At 40.6% G+C, this 12,048-nt stretch overlaps 1 protein-coding gene across 1 annotated transcript in view; it reads right to left on the bottom strand.

The window, feature by feature from the left end:
- LOC131483895 (scavenger receptor cysteine-rich type 1 protein M160-like) overlaps positions 1-12,048 on the bottom strand; it is a 68,418-nt gene that overhangs the window by 46,983 nt on the left and 9,387 nt on the right. Inside the window, 1 exon segment of the mRNA XM_058682257.1 lies at positions 7,867-7,895. Coding sequence (XP_058538240.1) covers positions 7,867-7,895 — 29 coding nt within the window.

Here is a 12,048-nt window from a genome sequence, read left to right as displayed (position 1 = left end):
GTCATAATGGCTATAATTAATAACTCAGGCAGTAGCAGATGTTGGTGAGGATACAGAGAAAGAGAATCTCTTTTGCACTGCTGATGGGAATGCAAACTAGTGCAGCCACTCTGGAAAACAGTGTGGAGGTTCCTCAAAAAATTAAACATTACCCTATGACTCAGCGCTACTAGGAATTTACCCAAAGGATACAGGAGTGCTGATGCATAGGGGCACATGTACCCCAATGTTTATAGTAGCGCTTTCAACAATAGCCAAATTATGGAAAAAGCCCAAGTGTCCATCAACTAATGAATGGATAAAGAAGATGTGGTTTATATATACAATGGAATATTACTTGGCAATGAGAAAGAATGAAATATAGCCATTTACAGCAATGTGGGTGGAACTGGAGGGTATTATTAAGTGAAATAAGTTAGAGAAAGACAAATATCATATGTCCTCACTCATATGTGGAACTTGAGAAAGTTAACAGAATACCATGGGGGAAGGGAAGGGAAAAAAATAGATCAAACAGAGAGGGAGGGAGGCAAACCATAAGAGACTCTTAAATAGCGAGAACAAACTTAGGGTTGATGGGAAGGGGAGGGAAAAGGGAAAATGGGTGATGGGCATTGAGGAGGGCCCTTGTTGGGATGAGCACTGGGTGTTGTATGTAAGTGATGAATTACAGGATTCTACCCCGAAGCCAAGAGCACACTATACAATGTATGTTAGCCAACTTGGCAATAAATTATATTTAAAAAATAAATAAATAAAAATTTCCTGTATCATAACCTGGTCTTCCTTTTCTCTCTATTACATCTCTTATAAGAGCTCCATGAAGCCTATTGATTTTTCCAAAATTCTTTTTCTTTTGAGACAGGTATTTATTGCTATAATTTGTTACAATTCCTATGGAAAGGCAGATACGTTCAAAATCCAAGGAAGCTAAACTAGAAGCAAGCCAATTGACCAAAGGCATCATGAATAAATCAAACAGGGATAAAAATAAAGATGACGATTCTGATATTCAGTTTTTAAAATGGTGTTTTCATGGGGCACCTGGGTGGCTCAGTTTGTTGGGCATCCGACTTTGGCTCAGGTCATGATCTCGTGTTTGTGAGTTCAAGCCCCACATAGGGCCCTGTGTTGACAGCTCAAAAGCCTGGAACTTGCTTCAGATTCTGTGTCTCCTTCTCAGTCCCTCCCCTGCTCACACACACACACACACACACACTCTCAAAAATAAACATTTAAAAAGAAAAAAGAAAATGGTGTTTTCCACATTCTCAGGTAATGTTTCTAATTGTTTAGTTTATTACAGAAGTCTTAGTGGTGTCTTAGTTCAAACTCCTATATCAGAATACCATAGACTGGGTGGCTTGTAAAAAGAGAAATTTACTTTTCAAGTCCTGGAGGCTGGAAGTCTGAGATCAGAGTGCCAGAATATGATGGGGTTCTGGTGAAGGCCTTCTTTCAGGGTGTGGATGGCCAACTTCTCACTGTAGGCTCACACGGTGAAAAGAGAGTGAGAGAGCTCTCTGCGATCCCGTTTATAAGGTCAGTGATTCCTTCCCAAAGGCCCTAATGCCACCATGTTGGGTGTTAAGATTTCAATATATGAATATGGTGGGGTGGGAAGAGAGGGTGAGAAACATTAAGTCCGTAACAGCGATACATGAAAATTAACTTTTATTATCACCAGTCTTTATCAATTTAGCTGTTCTTTTATTGCTCAGTAACTATTGTTTGGACCAGCTTTTCATAGGGTAAGTTGATTTCCTCTTCACTCAACATTTACTGTCTCTTTCCGAGACATTTGGAAGCTGATCTGAAATTATAAAAGAGGCAATAAGTTCCTATTCGAAATAAAGCTGCTTGAATATATGGATACACACACACACACGCACACACACGAACACACACAGAATTGATCAGATTTCCTAAATTCTTAGGACAGATTTCTCTGGTGTTATATCCTAATATTATGTTCTATGCCCAGATCTTAAGTGTTTTCTTCTTGTCTCCTTAGTGAGTCCCAGAACATAAAAACAACTTATTTGACAAGAAACAGTTAAATAACCTCAGAGTGAAAGAGGAAGGTAAAACTGTATGTGGTTTTGCTTTTGACATGCTTCTGGAAATTAATCTTTAAAAAGTCTTTAGCTTGGACTCTAATAACGCTAAGTTTATGATTAATAAGGTTTAGACAGGGCAAAGGTGGCCCTTTTTTTTCATATGATAACTGATGTGCTAAGTGTTATGGGCTGAATCATGTCCCTGCAAATTCGTATATCAAAGTCCTAACCCCCAGTACCTCAGAATGTGCCTATATTTGGAGATAGGGATTTAAAGAGTTACTTAGGTAAAATTAGGTCATTTAGTGGCCCCTAATCCAATATGACTGATATCCTTATAAAGTAGGAAGATTAGGGTACAGACACACACAGACCAAGAGGTGAACATGTGAGGACACAGAAAGATGATGGCATCTATGGGCCAAGGAGAGGCTTTAGAAGAAGTTAACACACTGACACCTTTATCTCAGACTTCTAGCCTACAAAACTGTGTGAAAATACATTTCTGTTGTCTAAACCCGTTGGTCCGTGGTATTTTGTTATGGTGGCCCTAGCACACTGATAGATTAGGCACAATAGTAAACTAAACAAAGGGACGCCTGGATTACTCAGTTGGTTAAGCGTCCTACTTCAGCTCAGGTCATGATCTTATAGTTTGTGAGTTCGAGTCCCTCATTGGGCTCTCTGCTATCAGCACAGAACCCACTTTGGATCCTCTGTCCCCCTTCCTCTCTGCCCTTCCCCAGCTGTTCTCTCTCTCTTTCTCTCTCTCTCTCTCTCTCTCAAAATAAATAAACTTAAAAAAATAAACAGAATTGCTGAGGGAAATGTTTTCTAACATAGAAACGTAATTTTAAGTGTGTTAAAAATAACATTTATTTTTTTGCAAAGAATAATTTGTGCTAATACAAATTGCTAATTATAAAAAATTGTTTAGAATAATCTAGACAATCTTTTGTTCTTTACATCATATAGATGGAAATATTATAAGGTACATGTTTATTTTATTTTATTTTATTTTTTAAGTTTATTTATTTACTTTCAAAGAGAGAGAGAGAGAGAAAAAGAACAGGAGAGGGGCTGAGAGAGAGGGAGACAGAGGATCCGAAGCAGGCTCTGCACTGTCAGCATGGAGTCTGATGTGGGGCTTGAACTCACGAACCATGAGACCATGATCTGAACTGAAATCAAGAGTCAGATGCTTAAGTGAGTGAGTTTCCCCAGCACTCCTGTGTTTAAAGAATATTTTAGTTTAAGCTTTTCACTGAACTTTTCCAGATAGAGAAATTAATATCATCATCAATAACTAAGGAATGACATATGAGTAGGAAGGGGGTTGCAACCATAAATACAAATAAGTTCCAGTATTACTCACAAGAGTAACTACTGTGTTATATTTGGGCTAGTTACCACTGAAATGTTTTTCATGTACTTTGCCTCTGACTTTTCTAACATTTTTCTCTTATTTTGGTAATTAAATATATTTTTGAGAGGAAAAAAAAGAAATGCAAGCTCATTCACTTGGATGCTTGGGTCAAATTTGGAATAGTTTTGTGCCAGTGATACCTGAATATTCTATAATAAAAATCAAGAGAGATGACCTATATCCACATCCTAGTATTTATTTCCATAAAAACATGCAGGGGTGCCTGGGTGGCCCAGTCAGTTGAGTGCCCGACTCTTGATTTCAGCTCAGGTCATGATCTCGTGGTTCTTGAGATTGAGCCTCACATCGGGCTCTGTCCAGGTAGCATAGAGCCTACTTGGGATTCTCTCCACCCCTACCCCACCCCTCTCAAAATAAGTAAAATAAACTTTAAAAAAAGCATTCAGAATTGACTCTGGATTACACAGGAACAATCTTTTCAGAATTGCTAGTTTACCCATGCTGGGAATTAGAATGTTTTCTCAATGCTATTTGTAAAGCATTGTGCTTTCTAGTGCTGTGACTTCTACAAGTTCAATTCCCTTCTCCATTGTGCCTGGCCCATTCACTCTACTCTCTGGGTGCAGTGAGTGATCAGATCTCATGAAACCTTCCGATTCCTTGACATTTTAGCAAAAATTGTCAGCGAGTTCTATTTCTAATAAGCGAGGATCTTAGGACTTAGAAAACATTGCTCTTTTCATGACAGAACTCCCAGTTGGCTTTTTTTTCTCCTTGTTCTGGCACTGGTAGGTGTCTTAGAATTGACTTTTAAATGTATATGTGTATATATTTATATTTTTTATATTTATATTTATGTGTATATATATGTGCACGTGTATATATATATACATGTATATGTATATATACATGTATATATATATACACGTATATACACGTATACACACACACACACACACACACATATATATATATATATATATATACACACGTGCACATATATATGACATCTTCATGTAATGAGTGCATGTTTCTCTAAATCTCCGGAGCTTGTTTATTACGCTGATGTTTTCTCATCAGGCAAAGCCACCTACACTTAACAAATATTGAGTGCGTATCATGTGCTAGGCCCTGGAGATTAAAACAACAAAAGGCAATATTAATGCACCGAATCTGGGTTGCACTTAAGAGAACAAAATGTGAATATCCTACTCTGTGTAATAAAAATAAGCGGAAATCCTAGGAACGGAAGATATTAATGAGCCGTATCGGAAGCTGAGATCTAATTACCCTTCTCCTCAATGATAGACTATCCACAGCTTCAGCCAATGCTCAGAAAGAGTCCTGATACATTCTGTAAGCTTTCTTTCTGTTAGAATAACTGTCTCATCACCCGTAACCTTTTCCAGGAGGAAACTTGGAGTGCTGAACAGACTGCGGATGTGAGCCATAAAGATAGAAAAGAGGTACGCTGAATTCTGTGAGGGTAGATCTGTGTGTGTTGCGTTTCAGTGGCTGAGTAAAGCTTCTCAACTTGCCGCGTGGGCTTTGGAAGCTCACAGTCGTTTTGTGGTTTCCAAGGCAGAAGGAACATCCAGCAGTGTGATGTGGCCAGCACCTTCACGATCATGGGTGCGGGTGCCGCTAACAGAAGGCCAGCTCCTCTGTATTATCCAGTGGGAGACCACCTCCCTGCGGAGGGAAGAGCTGTCAGGTGGAGTCTTTGAGCAGCTGGGAAAATACAATAAAGCAAGGAATGTTATCACATTCCTTGAAAAGCAAGCTCAGTTACTGTTTTGAGTGAAAACATTTAATTATGAAATTTAGACGGGTAAGCCATTGAGGTATCATCACTAAAAATGCATTTATAATTAGATGATCAGATTTGCTCCCAATATCTTAAAGGCCTAGAACTGTAACACACACACACACACACACACACACACACCACAACCCCATTCATAGCAGAATTGAGAGCAATGGAACATTGTCCACGGATGGAGAAATCTGGTGACTCAATAAGGCTGCCTGTGACTGGATCTATTAGGAGTGACCGTCTGAACTTCGGTTTCCCGTCTTGCGTGTAAGAAGCCTGGAAACCATCATTCCTAGCCACACAGCAAGAACAAAAGCTGAACAAACTGAAAACCAGCAACTTTTCTTAGATTTGCTGGAGAATTGAAGTCACCGGGCAAACTGCTGCTCCCCAAATTAGAGAGCGGCAGGCAGAGACAGAGCACAACTTACTGGAACGGAAGCCCAAGAGCAGAAAGCTCTGTGGGACCAGTAACGGTTAAGAAACGTCTCAGCCTCAGCCGCTACGGGCAAATTGCTGGAGGCTCAGTGTGGACCAACTGGAATGTAAAAACCTCAGGGGTCCCACACTTTTGTGAGTGTTGCCGTTGGGACCTGTACCAGGTTCTCACAGTGAAGACTGGAGAAAAATCCCCTTGCGATTCCAGCAGGAAAAAAAGAGAAAAGCGGCCATTTGGAAAGACACCCAGAGCATTCTGGTTGGTTGCTTGGCTGACTGAATGTTTGATTGATTTACTCACTTACTTACACAAGGTCTGCCCTCGAGGGAAACCATTTAATCCGAGCCTGAAGGGCTGGGATTTTACCACAGCCTAAAAGACCTGAGGGAAGGGGAATATTCAACCTCAGCCCCTTCTGGCCTTCCTGTCTCCTTCCCCTAAGAAGGGAAGACAGAGGTGAAGGTCACAGCCAGGGAGCACGGGCTTACTAAAACATTGAGATCAAACGACAGGTCTGCAGAACGCTTCGCCTCCCCCAACACCTCACCACCACATCAATGGGCTGCTATATACTAACGGGATTACCACAGAAAGAACGACACATCTGAGACATTATTAATGAAGAAGTCACTAGGGAACCCCAAAGACAACATGGGAGACAAAAACACCACTGGAAATTTTAGCTTCTGGCACCTATCGCTTATAGCAAACAGTGTAACTCCCAGCCAGATAAACATCAAACCTTACCCTAAAGGCTTATTTACCTCAATTCCTTTTACCCAGCGCATCGCGTCTGGCTCTCAAGAAAAGATTACAAGGTACCCTGAAAAATAAAACTACTGTTTGAAGAGACTGAGCAAGGGGCGCCTGGGTGGCTCAGTTGGTTATGCATCAGATTCTTGATTTTGGCTCAGGTCATGATCGCAAGGGTCATGGGATTGAGCCCTGTTTCGGGCTCCTTGCCGAGCATGGAACCTGCTTGAGTCAGTCTCTCTCTCTCTCTCTCTCTCTCTCTCTCTTCTCTCTCTCTCTCTCTCTCCTCTCACTCTCTCCTTCTCTGTCTTCCCCTCTCCCCTGCTCATGTTCTCTCCCTCTCTCAAAATAAAAAAAAAACAAATCTTAAAAAAAAAGAAGAGACAGAGCCAGCATCAGAATGAGACTCAAATTGTGGCAGAGAGATTAGAATGATTAGGCCAGGAATTTAAAATAACTATGGGGCGTCTGGGTGGCTCAGTTGGTTGAGCATCTGACTTTGGCTCAGGGTTCTTGGGTTTGAGCCCCGTGTCGGGCTCTGTGCTGACAGCTCAGATGGAGGCTGCTTCAGATTCTGTGTCTCCCTCTCTCTCTGCCCCGCCCGCCCCCATGCTCAGTCTCTCAAAACAGTAAATAAATATTAAAAAAATTAAAAAAAAAACAAACTATGATTAACATGCTAATGACTCAAGTGAGGAACATGGACAACCTGTAAGAGCATATGGATAATGTAAGCAGAGAGGGAATGACAAGAAAAATTAAAAAAGAAATACTAGAAATCAATAACACTGTCATAGATATGCCCTAAAACTGCCTTAAGGGCAGGGGCAGGAGAGCAAAAAAGAAAAACCCCAAAGGATTCCTCCATGCTTCCTGGTTCTCCCTTCCTTGGTCCTCCGGCCAGAAAGGTGGGCTAGAAGTTAGGGGCACCTGCTTGGGATTCTCCCTCTCCCCGACCCCCTCTCTCTCTGCCCTTCCCTCACTTACATATGTTCTCTCTCTCTCTTTCTCTCCCCCTCTCTCAAAATGAGTAAATAAAAACTTAATAAAGAAAATCCTCCTCAATCTATTATTTACTTTATGGAGTCATAGAGTCCTAAGGTTTGTTTGTGGTTTTTTTTTTTTTTTAATTTTTCTTTTTGACATTTTTACCATTTTTGAATGTACAGTTCAATGGTATTAAGTGCATCCAGACAGTTGTGCAACTATTACCACCATCTATCTCCAGAAGTCTTTTCATCTTGGGAAACTGAAACTCTGTAGCCACTAAACAATTACTTCCCGTTCCTGGTCTCCCACACCCCTGGTAACCGCCATTCTGTCTTCTGTTGCCATGATTTGGACTCCTCTAGGTACCTCATGGAAACAGAATCAAATAGGATGTCTTTTCATGGTTGACTTCACTTAGTACAGGGTCCTCAAGTGTCACCCATGTTGTAGCTCGTCAGAGTTTACTTCCTTTTTAGGGCTGAACTACATTCTGTTGTATTTACGTACCGCGATTTGGTGATCCATTCATCCGCTGATGAACGCGTGGGTGACTTCCATGTTTTCGTTGCTGTGAAAAATGCTGCTATGAACATGAGAGTACAAGTACCCCTCGGAGACCTGCTTTTGGTTCTTTTGGGCGTATCCCCAGCAGGGGGATTGCTGGAGCATCCGGTAGGTCTGTTTCAAATTTTTTGAGGAGCTAGCATAGTATATTCCATAGTGGCTCTATCATGTTACATTCCCATAAGCAATGCATTGGTTTCCATTTTCTCCATGTCTGCCAACACTTGTTATTTTCTATTTGCTTGTTTATTTATTTAGTAGTAGCCATTCCAATGTGTCTGAGGTGAGTGGTTGGTTTTTTATGTTTGCTCAGAGGTATTAGTTGTCATCAGCAGGAGACACAGGCTGTATCTCGCTTGAAACTGCTGTCACCGATTACATTAATTAGAGACTTTTTATCATACTTTATTTTTCTCTTGTGTTTTGCTGTATTGTCATCTTTTTTTTTTTTTTTTGCTTTCTGTAAGTCTAATTATTATCTATTGGTTTATCATAGAGCTCATTCTTTCTCTTTTGAGCTCTATTCAGTTTGCTCTTAAACTTACCTATTGAATTCTTTCTTATTTTTTTGTCAATTTTTTTTTTTTTTACATTTATTTAGTTTTGAGAGACAGAGAGAGACAGAGTGTGAGCAGGGGAGGGGCAGAGAGAGAGGGAGACACAGAATCAGAAGCAGGCTCCAGGCTCCGAGCTGTCAGCACAGTGCCTGACACAGGGCTTGAACCCACGAACTGTGAGATCATGACCTGAGCTGTAGTCAGATGCTTAACCGACTGAGCCACCTAGGTGCCCCCTTTCTTATTTTTTAAAGTTTATTTATTTATTTTGAGAGAGAGAGAGAGAGAGAGAGCGTACCAGTAGGGGAGGGGCAGAGAGAAGGAGAGACAGAATCCCAAGCAGGTTCTGCACCAACAACTGATGCCGGCCTTGAACTCATGAACTGTGAGATTATGACCTGACCCGAGATCAAGGGTAGGATGCTTAACCGACTGAGCGCCCCACCTATTGCATTCTTAATTTCAGTTTTATATTTATCATAGAATTTCTATTTCATTTTTATTCATAGCTTCCCATTTTGTGGTGAAATTCTCTACCTGGACAGCTTTTTTCTTGAATTCATTAATCATAATTACTTTAAAATACCTAACTGATAACCCCAGTATCTGGGTCCACTTTGGTTTTCATTCTTTGGCATTTTTTTACGTATGGTCTTATTCCTTGGTATGCCTGGTGGTGTTTTTTTTGTTTGTTTGTTTTTAAATACCGAATATTGTGTTTAAAAAATTTTTTTAATGTTTATTTTTGACAGAGAGAGAGAGAGAGACAGAGCATGAGCGGGGGAGGGGCAGAGAGAGGGAGACAGAATCTGAAGCAGGCTCCAGGCTCTGAGCTGTTAGCACAGAGCCCGATGTGGGGCTCGAACCCACAAACTGTGAGATCATGACCCCAGCCGAAGTCGGACGCTCAACCAACTGAGCCACCCAGGAGCCCCGTTTTTAAAATTTTTGGATGCTCTGGATGATATTATTTCTCTCAAAAGAAGATTCAGTTTGCCCTCTGGCAGACTGCAGAGATGCAGATCAGGTCAGTCTAATCAGATACTAATTAATAAAACCGTGGAGTAATAGGTGGGAGCATTCCTGTACTGTCGAAAGTGGAAATGAAAACAATCACTTCAAAAAACAACTGGATAGATCTGGGAAGCTTCAAGGTAGCATATTCTACATTGGTGCAATTCCTTTACTAGGTGCATGTGATGGACTGAGTCATGTCCCTACAAAATTCACATGTTGCAATCCTCCTAATGCCTCGTACCTCAGAATGGGAGTATATTTGGAGATATGGTCTACAAAAGACAATTAAGTTAAGATGAGATCATTAAGGTGGGCCCTAATCCAATATGACTGGTGTCCTTACAAGAAGAAGAAACCAGAGCAGAGAAAGGTTCAGAAGGAAGATGTGAAGAGACAGAGAAAAGCCAAGGGAAGAGACCTCAGAAGAAATCACCTCTGCTGACACTTTGATCTTAGACCTCCAAACTCTGCAACTGTGAGGAAACATATCTGCTGTTTAAGTAATCCAGAGTGGCTTTCTAACGGCAGCTGTAGCGAACTAACACAGTATAATAACCCCACCACCATTAGAGAGATAAGTGGGGTCCACATTTTCAATCAGATAAAATATAGAGTGCTATTGAAAGATTAAGATCACTGTCTGTTTTACTTTTTGTACCCAAGCCTTAAATTTCTTCAGTGCAATACAAATCTGTCTAAAGTATTTAAAGTCAAATGACAAACTGGGAGATTGAATGCAACAAATAACATAGAGGAAAGATCAGTAGTCCTGATATTAAAAATAGCAGTTGCAGGGGCGCCTGGGTGGCTCAGTCGGTTGAGCGTCCGACTTCAGCTCGGGTCACAATCTCGTGGTTCACAAGTTCGAGCCCTGCGTCAGGCTCTGGGCTGACAGCTCAGAGCCTGGAGCCTGCTTCAGATTCTGTGTCTCCCTCTCTCTCTGCCCCTCCCCCACTCATGCTCTGTCTCTCTCTCTCTCTCTTTCTCTCTCTGCTTGGTTAACTTAACTACTTAACTGCTTTAAGTAATCCAGAGTGGCTTTCTAACGGCAGCTGTAGCGAACTAACACAGTATAATAACCCCACCACCATTAGAGAGATAAGTGGGGTCCACATTTTCAATCAGATAAAATATAGAGTGCTATTGAAAGATTAAGATCACTGTCTGTTTTATTTTTTGTACCCAAGCCTTAAATTTCTTCAGTGCAATACAAATCTGTCTAAAGTATTTAAAGTCAAATGACAAACTGGGAGATTGAATGCAACAAATAACATAGAGGAAAGATCAGTAGTCCTGATATTAAAAATAGCAGTTGCAGGGGCGCCTGGGTGGCTCAGTTGGTTAAGCATCTGACTTCAGCTCAGGTCATGATCTCGTGGTTCACTAGTTCGAACCCTGTGTCAGGCTCTGTGCTGACAGCTCAGAGCCTGGAGCCTGCTTCAGATTCTGTGTCTCCCTCTCTCTTTGCCCCTCGCCTGCTCATGCTCTCTTTCTCTCTCTCTTTCAAAAATAAATAAAAATATTAAAAAAATAGCAGTTGCAAATTAAACTATCAATGTCAAAGGAAAAACTGGCAATTCATAAGACTTTTAAGACTTAACTTGGCTAATATGTAAAGATGCAAAAAAATAATATATTTCCTTAATAATGAAAACATTGTTAATTAAAATAACAGTGAGATACTATTTATCAAAACTGAATTAGCAAAATTATAAAAGGGATGAAAATATTCAGTGCCAGAGAAGAGGCAGTAAAATACATTCTCATTCATAACTTCTAGGAGTGAAATTTGTTACAACTACTGGAAAATCACTTGCCCGACTATGTCTATTGTGTTGGTACAGCAATTCCACTATAGCGTTTTCTCCAATGAAACAATGAATAGTTTTTTGCATGTTACATATACATTTGTATGCATATTATACGTCATTTTAAACATTTTAAAATAATCATAAATGTGCAAATAAAGGCAATATCCAAAGAAGTTAGTGATCAAAATTTTTAAAAATACTTATTTATTTGTTTTGAGAGAGACACAGAGAGTGTGAGCCAGGGAGGGGCATAGAGAGAGGGAGAGAACCCCAAGCAGGCTCCATGCTCAGCCTGGGGCCTGATGCGGGGCTTGATTCCACAACCTTGAAATCATGACCCAAGCCAAAATCAAGAGTCGGAGGCTCAACCAACTGGGCCACCCAGGTGCCCCAGTTATCATGTTTTAAAAAGTAAAAACGTAGCAAAATTGGAAAACAACCGTTCGTTGTTGATCAGCCTGCTAATGAAACTGAAGACAGGCTGGAGAGATTGAATTACATCTGAAGAGACTGCATGACTTTCATTTTAAACCCGTTTGGTGCCTCTGCCATGGACTACACCTGATCCTGAGGATGAAGTGGGTGAAGAGGTAATTGTCTTAAGTCGATTTTCCTAATTCTCTTAATTTTGAATCACCTTTTATTTCAACCGCT

The sequence above is a fragment of the Neofelis nebulosa genome, chromosome 8 (genome assembly GCF_028018385.1).
Source record: "Neofelis nebulosa isolate mNeoNeb1 chromosome 8, mNeoNeb1.pri, whole genome shotgun sequence".
Lineage (NCBI taxonomy): Eukaryota > Metazoa > Chordata > Mammalia > Carnivora > Felidae > Neofelis > Neofelis nebulosa.
This window is presented reverse-complemented; position numbering and strand designations above follow the sequence as displayed.